Source organism: Phacochoerus africanus, chromosome 10, assembly GCF_016906955.1.
Source record: "Phacochoerus africanus isolate WHEZ1 chromosome 10, ROS_Pafr_v1, whole genome shotgun sequence".
NCBI lineage: Eukaryota > Metazoa > Chordata > Mammalia > Artiodactyla > Suidae > Phacochoerus > Phacochoerus africanus.
This window is the reverse complement of record NC_062553.1, coordinates 16,013,064-16,028,277: the sequence shown is the minus strand read 5'-3', so window position 1 is coordinate 16,028,277 and position 15,214 is coordinate 16,013,064. Positions and strand designations below refer to the sequence as shown.

The 15,214-nt window shown below is 38.1% G+C and overlaps 1 protein-coding gene across 1 annotated transcript in view; it reads left to right on the top strand.

Annotated features, from left to right (window-relative positions):
• The first annotated feature begins 333 nt into the window (after positions 1-333).
• The window catches only part of KCNIP4 (potassium voltage-gated channel interacting protein 4), an 887,684-nt gene continuing 872,803 nt past the window's right edge, over positions 334-15,214 (top strand). The window contains exon 1 of the mRNA XM_047798369.1: positions 334-668. Coding sequence (XP_047654325.1) covers positions 581-668 — 88 coding nt within the window. The 5' untranslated portion in view covers positions 334-580. The remainder of the gene's footprint in view (positions 669-15,214) is intronic.

Sequence of the window (15,214 nt, the reverse complement as noted above, 5' to 3'; positions counted from 1 at the left end):
GACCTTGAATAGCATGCTTTCCCTCTTGCCTTTTGGGTGGGGGGCGGGGGGGGGAGATCATTTTGTATAGCCTTGGACCCTGAAATCCCTCCCCGGCAGACCTGATTGCATTAGCAGACTCCTTTTATGGCTCTCCAAAGGGTTTCAGTCCCAGTGACCTGTCCTCTGTCCCCTCACCTGCTTACATGCTGATTCATTGATGAGCTGGCATCGCAGGCCCCGCCTCCCTCTGAATGGTCTGTGAGGTTGCGGTCGCTCCTGGAGAGGGGGTGCTGAGCTGAGCCACAGTGGGTTACTACAAGTGTGAACCAGCAGCCTATCGGTTGCCACAGAAGGACTTGGTGACCACACAGAGAAGCAGCCCTTTCTTACCACCCTGTGCCTCTTCTCTCTGTATCTGGTTTCTCTTTAAAGGAATTTCTGATTCAGGCAGTAACAGCTAATTCCACAGGAGTTGTAAGGCAGCCTGTGACATAAACTGAGACAGAAGTTTCCCCTCAGAGACTGTCTTTTTTTTTTTTTTTTTTAAATATTGGCAAAGACTTCTGGCTCTCCTCAGAGGAATACCTTGTTGCTTAAGATGAGTGGCTGTAGAAAACGGTGTAAACGTGAAATATTGAAATTTGCCCAGTACCTCCTCAGACTGTTAACAGGTTCTCTTCATACAGGTAATGACTATTTTTTTTAATAGAGGCTGGTGGAGCGTGGTACCAAAGTTGAAATGGAATAGGGAAGGCTCACTATTTCTGTGTTGTGTTTATTTTTCATGTTGTCAATAAAATACAGTTGTGAGGGTTTGCTGAGATTCACGTTTCTAAAAATGTGTGCAGTGCAGCTCTAATTTGGGGATAGAACTGGATTCTGTGGATGTATCTTTTATGTCTTTTTGGCAGTGTTGCTGTTGAATGTGCCTCAGTCTAAGGAAGCAGTATCTGCAGAGTAGAGAGATTTTTTTTTTAAATGCATGGTCGTGTGAGGGGTTTTTTCCTCTCTCCTGCCTGCTGCAGTTTGCTGGAAAATCACAAAGCTCTTCTTCCTGCAGGTATTTAGAAATTCTCTAGAACTCTTTGATCATTATAATCCATAGATTATTGCTAGTATTTGATTATAGAGCTTAGCAGTGAAAGAGTTAAGGCCATTTCTTTTGGATTTCTGAATTCCTTGCAAAATGTGAGCACAATGTGAAAAACAGCTAAAGAGTATAATGTCCATGAGAGCTTTGATATTTGTTTCGTTGCAGTGGATTTCAATGTTTAACATGTTGCATGATGGAAATAGAAACTCTATTTAAATCTAAGTGTTGATAGAAAATATTTTTAAGATGTTCCATAATTATGAACTTAAATAGCACTTTTGCTGCCCACGGAATTCCAAGGCAATGCCATCGTGAAGATAGTGACAAGTGAGACCAAAACTGCTTTGACTCTGATAATAGATATTTTTAATGGATCCGCAAACTCCTGAGGAGTAAAGCTTGGTTGATATAATATCATACTATGATTCTGGCCATGAGCAATTATTGTTAGCTTTATTTTTTCAACTTATATTTGTCTTCTTTAATCTAAATCATGAAAAAGAAGAGTTGCTAAAGAAACCTAGACATTGTGATGCAAGGTTGAGAGATGAATTTGAGCAACATTTTCCCTGGGAAATTAACTCTGTATGATGAATAGCAGAACTGAAAACACAGTTATTAACAACCTGATCCAGAAAAACAGTTTTGAGGGAGTAACTGTGAAAATCAAAAGATTTCTAAGAGCATTATTAAGTATTAATAAGTACATTAATAGGATGCTTATCAGATGCTTATCTTTTAGCACTGTAAATTGCGGTGGCTTTTAATGCTTTTCAGAATAATCATTGAGAGTAGGTACCCAACTTTGGTTAACTTTGTAGCTCTTTTGTATTTTTCACCAAGTATTTATACTTCTATACTTCGTCCCAGTGTGACTTTGCTGTAGCATGTCAATTGTGATTAATTATATCAATATGATATTTGCTTTAAACCCTCACTTAAGGATGGTGTGCCACTTATGAAGCTATATCTTACTAGACAATGCTCAATAGGTTATCTTTCATCTTGCTATAAAATTAGAGAAATATTTTATAAAATAAAGCTTTCCATGAGGTTTCCATGGTAGTGTAATTTCCTCTTTGATAAGGCAGTTTTAAGGTCCTACCTGTTTCTTACTGGATTTGGGTGCATTGTTCTACCTTTTTTTGCATGGCCTGTTTTAGTGTAGTTTTCTGAAACTTCTGATTTCAAAGAATTTTATGAAGATGGTAAAGTGTTGTGACATCATAAACCATAAGCATTGAATCCCAAATGTTGTGGTTGTCTGATGACTCTATGGTAGTGTATAATATGAAATTTATGGAAAACTAGTATAGCAGAAATATTTTAAGCCTCATTTAATGCATATTTAGAAATCAATATAGGTAGGATTTCTTCTCTTCTTTCTGAGCCACAAGGAGGAAAAAAAAAACTTTGAGAAATAGGGCAGAATATTATAAGGTAGTAAGATAGATTTATGACCTGGGAAGTATGATTAAAGCAACTTGTTTCTTGCAAAAATTCTTTTCTGCTCAGTTTCTAATATTCAGTATTGTAAAATCCAGCCAGAATCTTTACAACTGCTCAAAATGCAACTTAAAAAAGCCAATTTCTGCATTTACTAGATGCTGTGATAATATACACTGTTCATATTGCAGAATCTAATGTAAAATTCATTAGAGCACTTTCAAGTCCCTTAGCTAGTAATTAATGAAGAAGTAGGAAGCAGGGTTGAATTAGTTTTAAAAATTTGCTTTAAGGTTGGATATGCAATCAGTTGCTAATTGTATCCTGAACAATCAGCATATGTCTTTGTAGTTATCAAAAATTTAAAACAATATGAATATTCCTTGGATGACTCTTTACTTTTATTTCTTATTTTACCCACAACCCCTTTATCTTCACTTTTTCAATTAAAGATGTGATCTAAAGAAATAGTGACTTTGTTTTACATTTGAAAACAGGTTATTTCTGAAATACGTAACCTGTATTGTTGGCAGTTTCCTTCCATTTGATATCAAAATGCCCCTGTCTTTACACAAACAGAAAATTTGAAGTGCAAAGAAATTTTCATGGGCACAAACTCTCCTTTGATATGTCTTATTAGTGTTATCACACGTCAGAGGAAAGCAGTTTCCTTTTCAGAGAGCTTTTCATATGCTTTGGCAATGCCAAAGATTGCTTATAAATAAATAATTTAAAAGTAGTGATTTTTTTCTAAAATAAGCTTCATATTAGAGAGTGCAAATTCAGTAGTAGATTTGTCCAGATAAAATAAGATGTTTTTACTTTACCAGAAGCTTTTTCCATATTTTTGTCATGGCAAATCATTTTCCAAAGACTGGATTATACAAACACATATATTGGCCTTATTTATCATGAAAGTATAAGCATTTTTAAAGATTCTTTTGTATACAATAAATCTCAGAAATCCGTATGCAAATGTGAAAAGTTAAAGGCTACTGTGTTCAATGTAGTGAGGTGTCCTATAGGATCAGTTATCCTAATTCCTTCTCAAATTGAGACCTGCCTCTCCTTGTACCATATTATATTCAAATCCAGATGGGGATCAGGTGTATATTTCTGTACATCTAAAGAAATGATGACTTAGGAGAATTCTAATACGACATCAGTAATAAGAGACTTATTCTATGGATTGGCCATTTATGTACCATAGGAACCCACAGAACACCCTGTCAGATAAATGCTGACCCATTTAAAAGGGTGGGTAATAGTATAGATAATAAGTTTTAAACTTTCTTCTGCATGTGAGATTTAGTATTGAAATGCTTTATGTATTTGGGGGGGAGGTTGTTTGGACATGTATCAACTTTCTGCTTCTAGTTTTCTTGAAAAATCAAGACCGGAACACATTTTCCTATTAGCAGGTATCCCAAAAACATACGTCTGAGGTGGCTATTGCCTGGAGCTTTGTTTCAGGCTTAAGAGTCTGAAAACTACAGGGGCTGCGGAAGTTCACCTCTCCATCTGAAGGAAACAAAAGCAATTCAAAGCAAAGCACTCTGTTAAGCTTTCAATAGCTGTTGAATTAGTGGGTTAAAGTACTTCACGTTTATTAGAATTATATTATTGAAAGTGTGACATAAACATTCATCATTTCAGCAAGTAGAGAACTTTAGATTAGAGAGAGAGAGCACATCTGTTTCGCAAATTGGCAAACATTTGCTTCCAGCCTTATCACTGAGGAAGGGACTGTGGATCTAACCATTCACTGGGCGAGTGACTGAAAGATCTTTTTTAATGTTGCATTTTTAAAGTGTAAAAGAGAAAATAAAGGGTGACGCTTAGCAAAATAAGAGACTTAGGAAAGCCTGTTTCTAGCTACGCACACTTCCTTTTTTCAGGCCCTTTCTTTTCCCCTGCTGATTTCAAATCACAGGATCAGGTTTTTCAGTCCCCTCTGACCTCCTCTTCTACCCCTCATCCCTGCTCCATCTGAACACAGGACCCACACATCTCATGCAAAGGATGTGTTCCTGAAGACCTCACATGATTAAAAATTCACAAAACTCAGGTTTCATCCTGGCAAAAGGTGACAGGAGTTTTTCTTTCCTGGTTCTCCTGGCCCTGACATGAGACAATTGAATAAACAGTTTATTTTCACTTGGCCTGCCACCTCTCAACGTATGCTGTTCTTGATTACATTTTTATTTTTTAATTCATTCGAGCCTTGCTGATAAAGGGAGATCATTTTTCTTATAGCACTATGTAACATTTCCATTATTGAAATGCACATAATGTGCCACCATGTTATGCTCAATTTTCTTGTGCTCCTTCTATTGAAACCTGCCCTCAAGTAAGAAGAAAGCAAAAGAGGATGTTTATTCTTGACTGCCAAGGAACATATGTAATTGTGTTGCCTGCCCAGCAGAGTTTACATTTTCAGTTTTATCGGTAGAATTATTTTGGCCTCTATTAATGAGTTTGACTTTTCATGCAGAAGTAAAGGGATATTTTGAGGGATTCACCTTCTTTCCTAATCGCAAATTCTGCCATTGCTGCCAGAGCTCATTAGAGGAGCTGTAGGTTTGATGGGCACAACACCCCTATAGGCAGAATACTGGTTGCCCCTTCCGTTTCAGAAGAAAATCTGCATGTGAATGCTTAATAACCTGGTAGTTTATGTTTTTTACTGCATCATTAGTATGTTAGGTAAAACTTGTAGGGCTTAAAGACTCTTCCAAAGAGGAGACTGTTTTGATCATTATGAGAACTTCCAAGTAGTAAGTGATCTGATTTCACAGTCTTAGTCATGTTACATCTTTAAAACTCACTTCTTAACTAATTGACAAGATTCATCATGTGGTCTCAAGAGGAGAGCTAATATTCATCGAAGGAGCTCTGATTTGCCCCTGCTGGCTAAGGTAATCAGACCTTTCTTAGCCAAAACTTTGGCAATTACACATCAGTGCTTCATTTAAATACACTAAGAAATATCGAAGTTTCACAGTTTGGGATAAAGGCTCTTGAGGATATTATGCATTGATTGTAATAAGTATCAGTTATGTTCCTGGCAGGAAAGAGATCTCAGGAAAATAATATAATTCTAAAATAATACTAAGGATGATGGGAGGCGGTCAAGGGTAAGGAAGGGAACAAGGGGTAAGGTGTGCTCGAGTAGCAGCAGGCCACTGAAGGCACAGGGGTGCGGCCCATTTCTGAAACCTGGATGGGGAAACTGTGTGCAAAGACTGCCTGACAGATGTGGCCATTCATACAGAGACACAGCCAACCCATGGAGACCTGACAGGAAGGGAGCTCCGGAAAAAAAAAGAAAGAAGAAAGGAAAGGAAGGAAGGGAGAGAGGGAGGGAGGGATGGAGGAAGGAAGGGAGGAAAGGAGAAGGAAGAAAGAAAGAAAATTACTGACTTCTTCATCCAACCTTCAGACTTTTGCTAGTGCTTCCATTGGCGGACCCCATCCCAGAAGCCAATAGCAAAACTACTCTATGTAGAAGAAATATGCTCATGGCCATACTTATTTTTATATTCACCCACTGACAAGGCTTTCTTTGTTTAAAATTACTAACATTGGTCACGTTGCTTACCTTCAAAAGATATTGAAAGGGGCACAAGCAAGCTAATCATTTCCCTGGGGTAACTTGTAAAGCTCCTGTCAATCTACCACATCTTTCACTATCGTTTGTCTTTACTTTGATCATATGACTTCGGTCCCAAATTCCACTGTGTTTCTTAAACTTCTAAGTGAAATAAACATGCACCCTCTAACAAATGGACTCTGTTTTCTGAGGAGATGTCACTATCATCAGCCCCAGTAAACAACACATGAACACAATGTCATGTTTGCTGTAGAGGTCGGTGGTATTACAGCTCAGGATGATGTGGTTATGGCTTGTGCTTGCTGAGAATGATGAAGGATTTTCTTTCATAAAGTATATTTTCTCTCCTACCTTCTTTTTCCAGGATTGGGATACACTGTGGGTTGGGATGAAGGGGTTAAGATTTGAGGAGCTGCCCTTTTTCTGTGGAGGATAGCAAAGTCCAGCTGCCCGTGATGGAAATCAGCATTGATATATTTTTTCAGTATACGCCAAAAGAATCGAAAAACAAGTTTTAATGAAGCCTCTGCCTACTCTTGTCCCTTTCTTCTACCTGATAGAGAAACTGCAATAACATCAGAATGTCTCAAGATGTTCTTTATGTGGGACCATTGTTTACTTTTTAAAAGTAAACCCATAGGACTTTCCAGCAGATCAACCTATAATAATAGCTGGGGACAGCCAACCCGTTACTGTTTTCAAAGACAGTGCGTCACAGAGCTGAATGAGTGGCTGGAGTAGGGGAGAACTACGCCAAGTGTTGCTTGGAGGAGTTGTGAAATAAAATTCATGTTTTATTGCAAGACAAGAAAAAATTTCAACATAAATACATTCTTCTCTGCCCTTTGGCCTCCTCTCTCCCCCCACTGTCCATTGTATATCAATATTATGCATTGACCAGACCTCTCCCATCAGCAGGAATACCTGCTCAACCACAAAGAATAACATTCTCCTAGCATCAGCATGACAACTCCTTAAAAGAAAGCATTCCTTCTTGATCTTGTAAGGAGTCTCATGACCCATCAGGATGCCACTTAGATCTGGATTATGTAAACTGTCAATAATATGCCATTCGATGTGCATCCCTTTGTCTCAAAAAACTTACATATCTGTGCTTTGATTTTTAACCAATGGAAAAGCCCTTAGAGCTTTCTGAGACACTTTGCCTGGGTTATAATCCTCAAATTTGACTCGAATGAAACTTCCCAATTCTTTCTTCGATGAACTGATTAAATGTTCATCAACAGAGTAAACTCTTAAAAAAAGACATTCTATCATTTGATACCCTTTATGGGTTTCATGTCTGGCTTACTATCTGACTCTGTTTTTTTCCTCTAATGTCTTTTCATCATAGTCTTAATGACCGTAATATAAATATGTTGCAGTAAAAACAAACAAACAAAAATTCTTAGCATGTGTTCCAGGAGAGCTATTCTCTCTGCTCACCCCACAGCTAAGCTTCTGGAGGGTAACAACACACATAGGGGAAGACTTAGAAGCCTTGTATTGGATTTCCAGCTCTGTCTTTAATTCTGCCGTTGTGAAGGTCATCCAGCTGCTATGGGCTGGGCCAACACATCTGTAACATGGGGCTATTCCTCTGTACACACCTGTTGCTGGCAAACATTCAACAAATAGGTAATTTTTATCATCATTGTTGATCTCGAGGATGTTCTGTTTTGTTTTGTTTTTTTAATAAATTTTCCCTAAAGGTAATTGGATACTTAGTCCTTATTATGTTGCCTAGTAATTAGGGATAAATATAAAGTAACCTGTATAAATGACTGCGCTTTAAAAACCCTTTTGCCTTTTATTATGTTAGTTTTCAGTAACTGCACTTGCCATTTATTGATTCAACTAAAAATGTTTAAGTGGTTGTTAAGGGCCGAGCCTTATGTCTTTTGCAAGCTATTTCTTCATGATTCCCACCTGCCCCATGTTACTCCGCTAGTGCAGCGGGTAGATGCTGGCCAGTTAACTCAACAAACCAACATGTGCAAAGATTTCTAAAAGCGGAGGCAGCTGTCTCTTGTGGTTTTTGCCAAGGAGAGGCAAGGAGAATGAGCAACGGAGGTAGGCAGTAAGCCTTTAAATGATGTTCCTCTGCAAAAATTAGAGGGAGAGAAGCCGATGAGAGGGGAGCCAAACAAGGACGATGAGAAAGAAGCTGGGAGGGAGAGGATCAGTGGGGTTATTTACAGGAGAAGAAAGTTTTCCTAAAAAGCTCAGTGTGCACACTACCAGATTGTTCTAGAAACTACCAGCAAAGCCCATCAGAAGCTTCTCTTCCTTGTCCAAAGAGTTGCTCCTGTGGCTTCCTTGGCAATCAGGTAGTGCTTGGGATGGTCCATCGCTTAAGCACATGTTCAGCCCGTTTCTCCCCCTCCCGCGGATCTGTCTTCCCCCTCTGATGTACACTGATTTTGTTGCCTTTTGAGCTCTCACAGCACATGTTGTCTATCCTCCGTTGTTCAGCACTTAGTCATCAGTCCTGTATTATTTCACAGATTCACAGATTCAGAGTTGTATTTCAAGTAGACTTGAGTCTTCTAAGTGACTTAAAAATATTTAATTCTCCAGCTCTCCCCTAACGCAGTGTTTACTATATGTCTGTTCAAAAATGTAGATTTGGGGGGGAGGATATTATGACTAAGTAACAGTTTCTTTATCCATATAATTTAATATGTTCCTTTCTGACTCCTGTTATAGGACTTAAGCTATACCATTTGTGTGTCCTATCAGGAGCCTATCCCAGGTGCCAAACCTAGGATGTGATGGGACTGAAATATGAAATTAGCAATTCCCTTGTGGTGCAGTGGGTTAAGGATCCGGTGTCATCACTGCAGTGGCTTGGATTGTTGCAGTGGCACAGGTTCAACCCCAAAAATTATAAAGCTAGATTTGGCAGAACCCAAACCGTATCTTTGTTTCACTATACAGTTCTCCCTCCTCAAACTCAAACTCACTATGTGACGACTTAAGGTCTCAGCTCAACTATCATCTTATTAAGTCATTTCCTGATCATCCTATTCCAAACAAACCCTCCTATAATGAGATTCTTTTATATCACTGTTTTCAAATTTCTTTTACAGAGAGGGTGACCAAAACTGGAGCACTTTAGAAAGTAAAAGGAGGCAATCTTAGTAATCATAGCAAGAAAGGAGACACAAACCCAGACTGTCCCAGACAAACTGGGATGTATGATCACCTTCTCCATAGAACTGACCATGATCTAAAATAATTTAGGTTGGGAGTTCCTATTGTGGCTCAGCAAGCTACCAACCCAACTAGTATCCATGAGGATGTGGCCTCACTCAGTGGGTTAAGGATCCAGTGTTTCCGTGGCTGTGATGTAGGTTGGCAGCTGCAGCTCCTATTTAATCCCTAGCCTGGAAACTTCCATATGCTGCAAGTGCAGCCCTAAAAAAGCAAAAAAGCAAAAAAAAAGAAAAAAAGATGATTTATAAGGGTCTGTAAACTTGGATGTCAACTTTTTAAGGATCTTGTTTGTTTTGTTCATTACTATAATCCAGTGTCTAGACCACGCCTAGTTCATAATAAATGTTTAATAACCAGTCTTTGGATATTTGAGTAAACTGCACACCAGTGTTTTTTGGGGACACAGCTACATCTTCTACCTCTGTTTCTCTATATGTCTTCCCCAAAGTGGGTAGGATTGTGATTGTTTGCCCGTATCACTCCTTCTGATCTCAGCCACGTCAGCTACTCATTCTAATCTCTCTGCTGTGGTTCTGCTGCTTTCTTATCTCTGCCCAGTACTTCTTCCCATTATAGAAACTGCTGTCGATAATCCAGAGCCCTGAAAGTCTGAATTCTCTCTAACTGTACACAGAGGAGATATAAATGCGCATTTTAAAACAGGGGTAGGAGCTGTATATATTCTCATTTGTTTCAAAAATCATATATATGAGTGTCCTATGTATGAAGTTCTCTGTATTTGTATTTCTCATTTTTCTACAGTGAACATAGTATATGTATAATGACTGCATTTTAATGTTTTAAAAAATAACAATATAGAAATTTATAGATTCTTTCAATCTTTATAGTAAACCTTCTGGAACAAAGAGATATCGCCTTGGATATACTGTAATTATATACATAAGTAAATATAATTGATTATATAATTAATTTTTAATTACAGAATTATGTACATAAAATCAGTATTTCAGTTGATCTGTTTTCTAACTTCAGTTTTCTACTCCAGCTTGTGTATAACTCTGAGAAAGTTCAAAGTCCCCCTAGCTCGGTATTATCACCTCTATAATGGGAGGATTTCCACTTTGCAAAGTTACTAGGTTGGGGTAAGAGACTTAAAACCTACCAGATCAGTCATGTTCCTCTTCTGTTCCTTGAGTTACACAGAGCCTGTTTTATTATGGGGTATACATAAAAGAGTTTCCTAACCATTTTAGAATTCCCTGAGCCAAACAAAAGCCAAAAGGTTTCAAAGAACTATGAAGCCAGTTCTATAAAAGGCTTTTAGAACTTTAAAGATCAGTTTTATGCTGTGTCTACTAAAGATCCCCAAGGGAAACTATACAGCCAACTTCTGGGCAAATGCCCAAATACATGCAAATGAGCCATTCAGTGATATTCTCCTAGCCCATCTCCAAGTAAAGGCACAGTCTGCGATCTTGGAAGGTTATGGAGCTTGTTCAAATTCAAAATAGTGAAAGTGCACAACACAATGACAGTAACAGCAGCAACATCATGTAGATTCTATCACTTACATAAATAATTGTGTTGGAATATTCTATTTAACACAGGTTAAATCTCAATAGACTGCAAATGTGGTCTGACTTCTTTATTTTCATTTTTTTAATTTTTTATTGTTTTATTTTATTTGTTTTGTGCTTTTTAGGCCTGCACCCATGGCATACGGAGGTTCCCAGGCTAGGGGTCAAATCGGAGCTACACTTGCCAGCCTAGGCCACAGCCACAGCAGCACCAGATCTGAGCCGCATCTGCAACCTACACCACAGCTCACAGCAATGCTGGAACTTTAACCCACTGAGCAAGGCCAGGGATCAAACCCACAACCTCATGGTTCCTGGTTGGATTCCACTGCGCCACCGTGGGAACTCCTGACCTCTTTATTTTCAGAAGAGAATATTGAGGTCGAGGTGTTCAAGTGGTGTTCCAAGATCAGGAGAGCTGATAGCCCTGTCACTAGTCCATTACACCACAGCTCCAGTTAACACTGCGATAAGTGCCTGTGGTGGCGTCTTGGCCGGATAGAAATTCTGGTTTTGGCAGCCAAGAAGACCCAAACTTAAATCTTAGTACCATCTCATTTTAGCAGGTGATCTTGGGCAGGTTGACATTCTTCCTGTGTCTGACTTAGAAAAATTAAGTGATCCCAATTCAGGTTGCCACCAGATACTTTTTTAACGCCAGCATTTTTAAGGACAGAGTTGGGATCAGTACTCATTCAGGTAGTGCTAAGCCTTGTCCTGGATACTGATAATCCAGTGCAGAGTATAACAAGTAACATCATTCAGTTATTTTGGAATCCTAAGAAAAGGTCAAAGTGTGTTCAATTTATATCAATTTAAAATTTCCAAAAAGCAAATAGAATATGTAACTCAAAAGAGGTCTTTCAAAAATAATAAAATTGAAAATCTGTGTTCTCAAAGGGTTATACTTATGTTTTAATGCTTCCTTATAAAAAAAAATCCTCTTTGAGCTAAAAATGCCACATTACTTGTATGTTACTCCAAGATATATGACAGAGATATTTTTGCTAAAAATTCATGGGTCTGAAGTCCTGACATTTTTAAAAATTTGAAATTTAGTAAAGCCTTTTTTTTTCCCCTCACCAGAGCATAAAATTAATGTTATAACCATCTTGCCTATTTCCTGGGGTATGAAGTATAGTACAATTAAAAAACAACAATGAAAAGTATAAATTGTATACTTCAGAAGTCAGTACTAAGAACCTACTGATTTCTTAAATTCTTTATGAAATATAATGATATGGGAGGTATGCATAAATATTAAAATCCTATCTTATGAAAGTCTATTTAATGTAATCCATTAATTTATGTCTTAAGACTTCAGTTATTACAAATAAGATCAATCTTGGAGAATTACTTTATTATAAAATATGAATTTAACTGTATCACCTCTCTAAGGACCTTTACAAATATAGTCAAATTCTGAAGTACTGAGGGTTAGGGCTTTAACATATCAATTTTAAGAGAATTCAATCAATTCATAACTGGGCAGTTAAAATTTAAACATAGCTGTGAGGATAGACTCTTTGAGGAAAGGCATTAGATCAAAATCTTGAAGCAGGAAAGAAAGCCATGGAAACATGAAGAAACAGGTTCTAGGCAGAGGTACCAGCCACTGCAAAGGCCCTGGGGCAGGGTTGTGTTCAAGGAACAGAAAGCAGATTAGTTAGCTGGAACTGAGCAAAAATCAAAGAATTACTGAAGTAATTGGAGATAAAGGCAGAGAAACAAAAAAGATCAGAGTATATAACTTTTTATATAGGCTATGGTAAAGACCTGAACATTTGCTCTGGGTGGAACTGAGCAAATTCCAGATTCTGAGCAGGAGTTAAATTCAATCATACTGGAGTTCCCGTCGTGGCGCAGTGGTTAATGAAACCGACTAGGAACCATGAGGTTGCAGGTTCGGTCCCTGCCCTTGCTCAGTGGGTTAACGTTCCCGCATTGCTGTGAGCTGTGGTGTAGGTTGCAGACGCGGCTCGGATCCCGCGTTGCTGTGGCTCTGGCGTAGGCCGGTGGCTACAGCTCTGATTCAACCCCTAGCCTGGGAACCTCCATGTGCTGCGGGAGCGGCCCAAGAAATAGCAACAACAACAACAAGAAAAAGACAAAAGACAAAAAAAAAATTCAATCATACTAATTTCTGGCTGCTCTTTTGACATGTAGAGTAGGAGTCAGCAAACTATAGCCCCAGACCAATCAAGCCCATTGCCTGTTTTTGTATGGTCCATTAACTAAGAATTGTTTCTACATTATTAAGTGATTGAAAAAACATTAAGAGGAAGAATAGTATTTCATGACACAGGAAAAGTATATGAAATTGAAATTTAGTATCCAAAAACAAAGTTTTAGGAACTCTTCTTATTCATTGTATACTGGCTGCTTTTGCGTTACAATGGAAGAGAGAAGTCGTTGTAAGGGACCCCTCTAGGACCACAAAGCCTACAGTATTTACCCTCTCATCCTTCCAGGGTCTGACTCCTACTAGAGAGGGTCAAGACAGACAGGTGGAAAGTGGTCAAGGATAGAAACAGAGTGGAGGCTCTGATCAGGATCGTAGCAGCGGAGGCCACGGTAGGCATTGGGCAGCATTGTTAGTGAAGCAAAATTGTTTGAGAAAAATGACTGAAAATGTGGATTGGGGAGAGGCTGTAAGGTTCAAATACTTTGCAGTGAAACAGGATATCCTACAGGGCTTTGAACAGAGAGGTGCCATCACTGCAGCAATGTTTAAGAAGCCTGATTGGCAGCAGGTGGCTACAGGGACTGCAGTGGTAAAGTCAAGAAGTTTCCATGGCCTGGAAGTGGAGAGAGGAAGGCAATAAACAGGCAGATTCAGGAGCATGCTGAACACCCTGAGCAGCTTTCCCAGTTTCTGTACCAATAAGGAACCTTCTGTGATAATATAGCAGTTTTCAAACAACTTTAAAAATATCTTGAAGTGCTAGAATACTAGTATTCTAATTATATACCCTTCGAGTTAAAATAGAGTTCTTGAAGTGAGTCAGGCCGGATGCCTTTTACAATTTAGGCTTTTGGAAGTATGATACTGAAAATATGAACTCTAAAGAGAAGACTGTCAGTAATCCACCAGTGGCCTGAGGAACTCCCAGTCTGGATTTCCAGCTTATTTGATTAGCATTTATTAGTTAAAGGCAAAAATCTTTAACTTTGTCATTCTGTTTTGTTCTCTGAGCTGCTTTCATAACTTATAGCCTTGACCTTAGTTTTAATGTACTTCTGTAGATACCCATTATCTTTGCGAAGATACCTGAGTCATACTTTTTTCCCAATATGTATTTTGGAAGATTGATGGATGGAAAGACATTTAACTCAATTTTTATGTGTTCCGTAAATCATCTTAATGATATATATTCATGGAGAACTTTGCTTCTTCCTTAAAAAGAACCCTTTATTGTTATAAAGTGTGATTGCAATATTCATTATATAACCTTAGCTAGAGTATTTACAGCAATGCTCAGTATTTCATGTACCATGCCCAAAGTTATACAAGTTTGCTTTGTAACATATATTTTCCGACTTAATTGAGCTCCAGGTTTCCAAATGCAAGTGATGATAAGTATGGTTAAAACACAAAACACTCCAAGTATAGGAAGAATAGAGTGGGTTAAAATCTTATACATCTTCTTTAAGAAGGAAAGAGTTACATAGCATAAAGTAGACCTCAAACCCAGAGATGATTTATTCATATATGAAGGAGGACAACATTCCCTAAAGGAATATATTTCTGGTGACAGACTCAGACATAGCTCTATTCTGAATTTGGATGAGTTAAAAGAAGCATGAAATGTCTGTTGCGATGTGGAGAGGAAAGTAGGATCTCCTGTTCATCTAAAAATAATCATTCTCTACCAAAAACAGAGAGGTGGTTGCGTATCCTTGTGAGGATTTCCAAGAGAGGAATCATTTTCTAGACATGATTTGAGGATGACTTATCCAGGCTATGATTTATCTTTGGAAATGCCTCTCTGAAGTATATATGCAGTAATTAGGTTGGAAGCTGATAAAATTCATTGCATATTTTCTGGCTTATCATTGTTAAAAGGCTTCTTTTTTCTTGTAATTTTTAAAAAATTATTGAAGTATAGTTGATTTACAATGTTGTATTAATTTCTGCTGTATAGCAGAGTGACCCAGTTACACATATATACATATATATTCTTTTTCATATTCTTTTCCATTATGGTTTATCGCAAGATGTTGAATCTTGTTTCCTGTGCTTTAGAGTGGGACCTTGTTGTTTACCCATCCTATATATAATAGTTTGCCTCTGTCTCAATCCTTCCCTTCATTTGGGAGCCA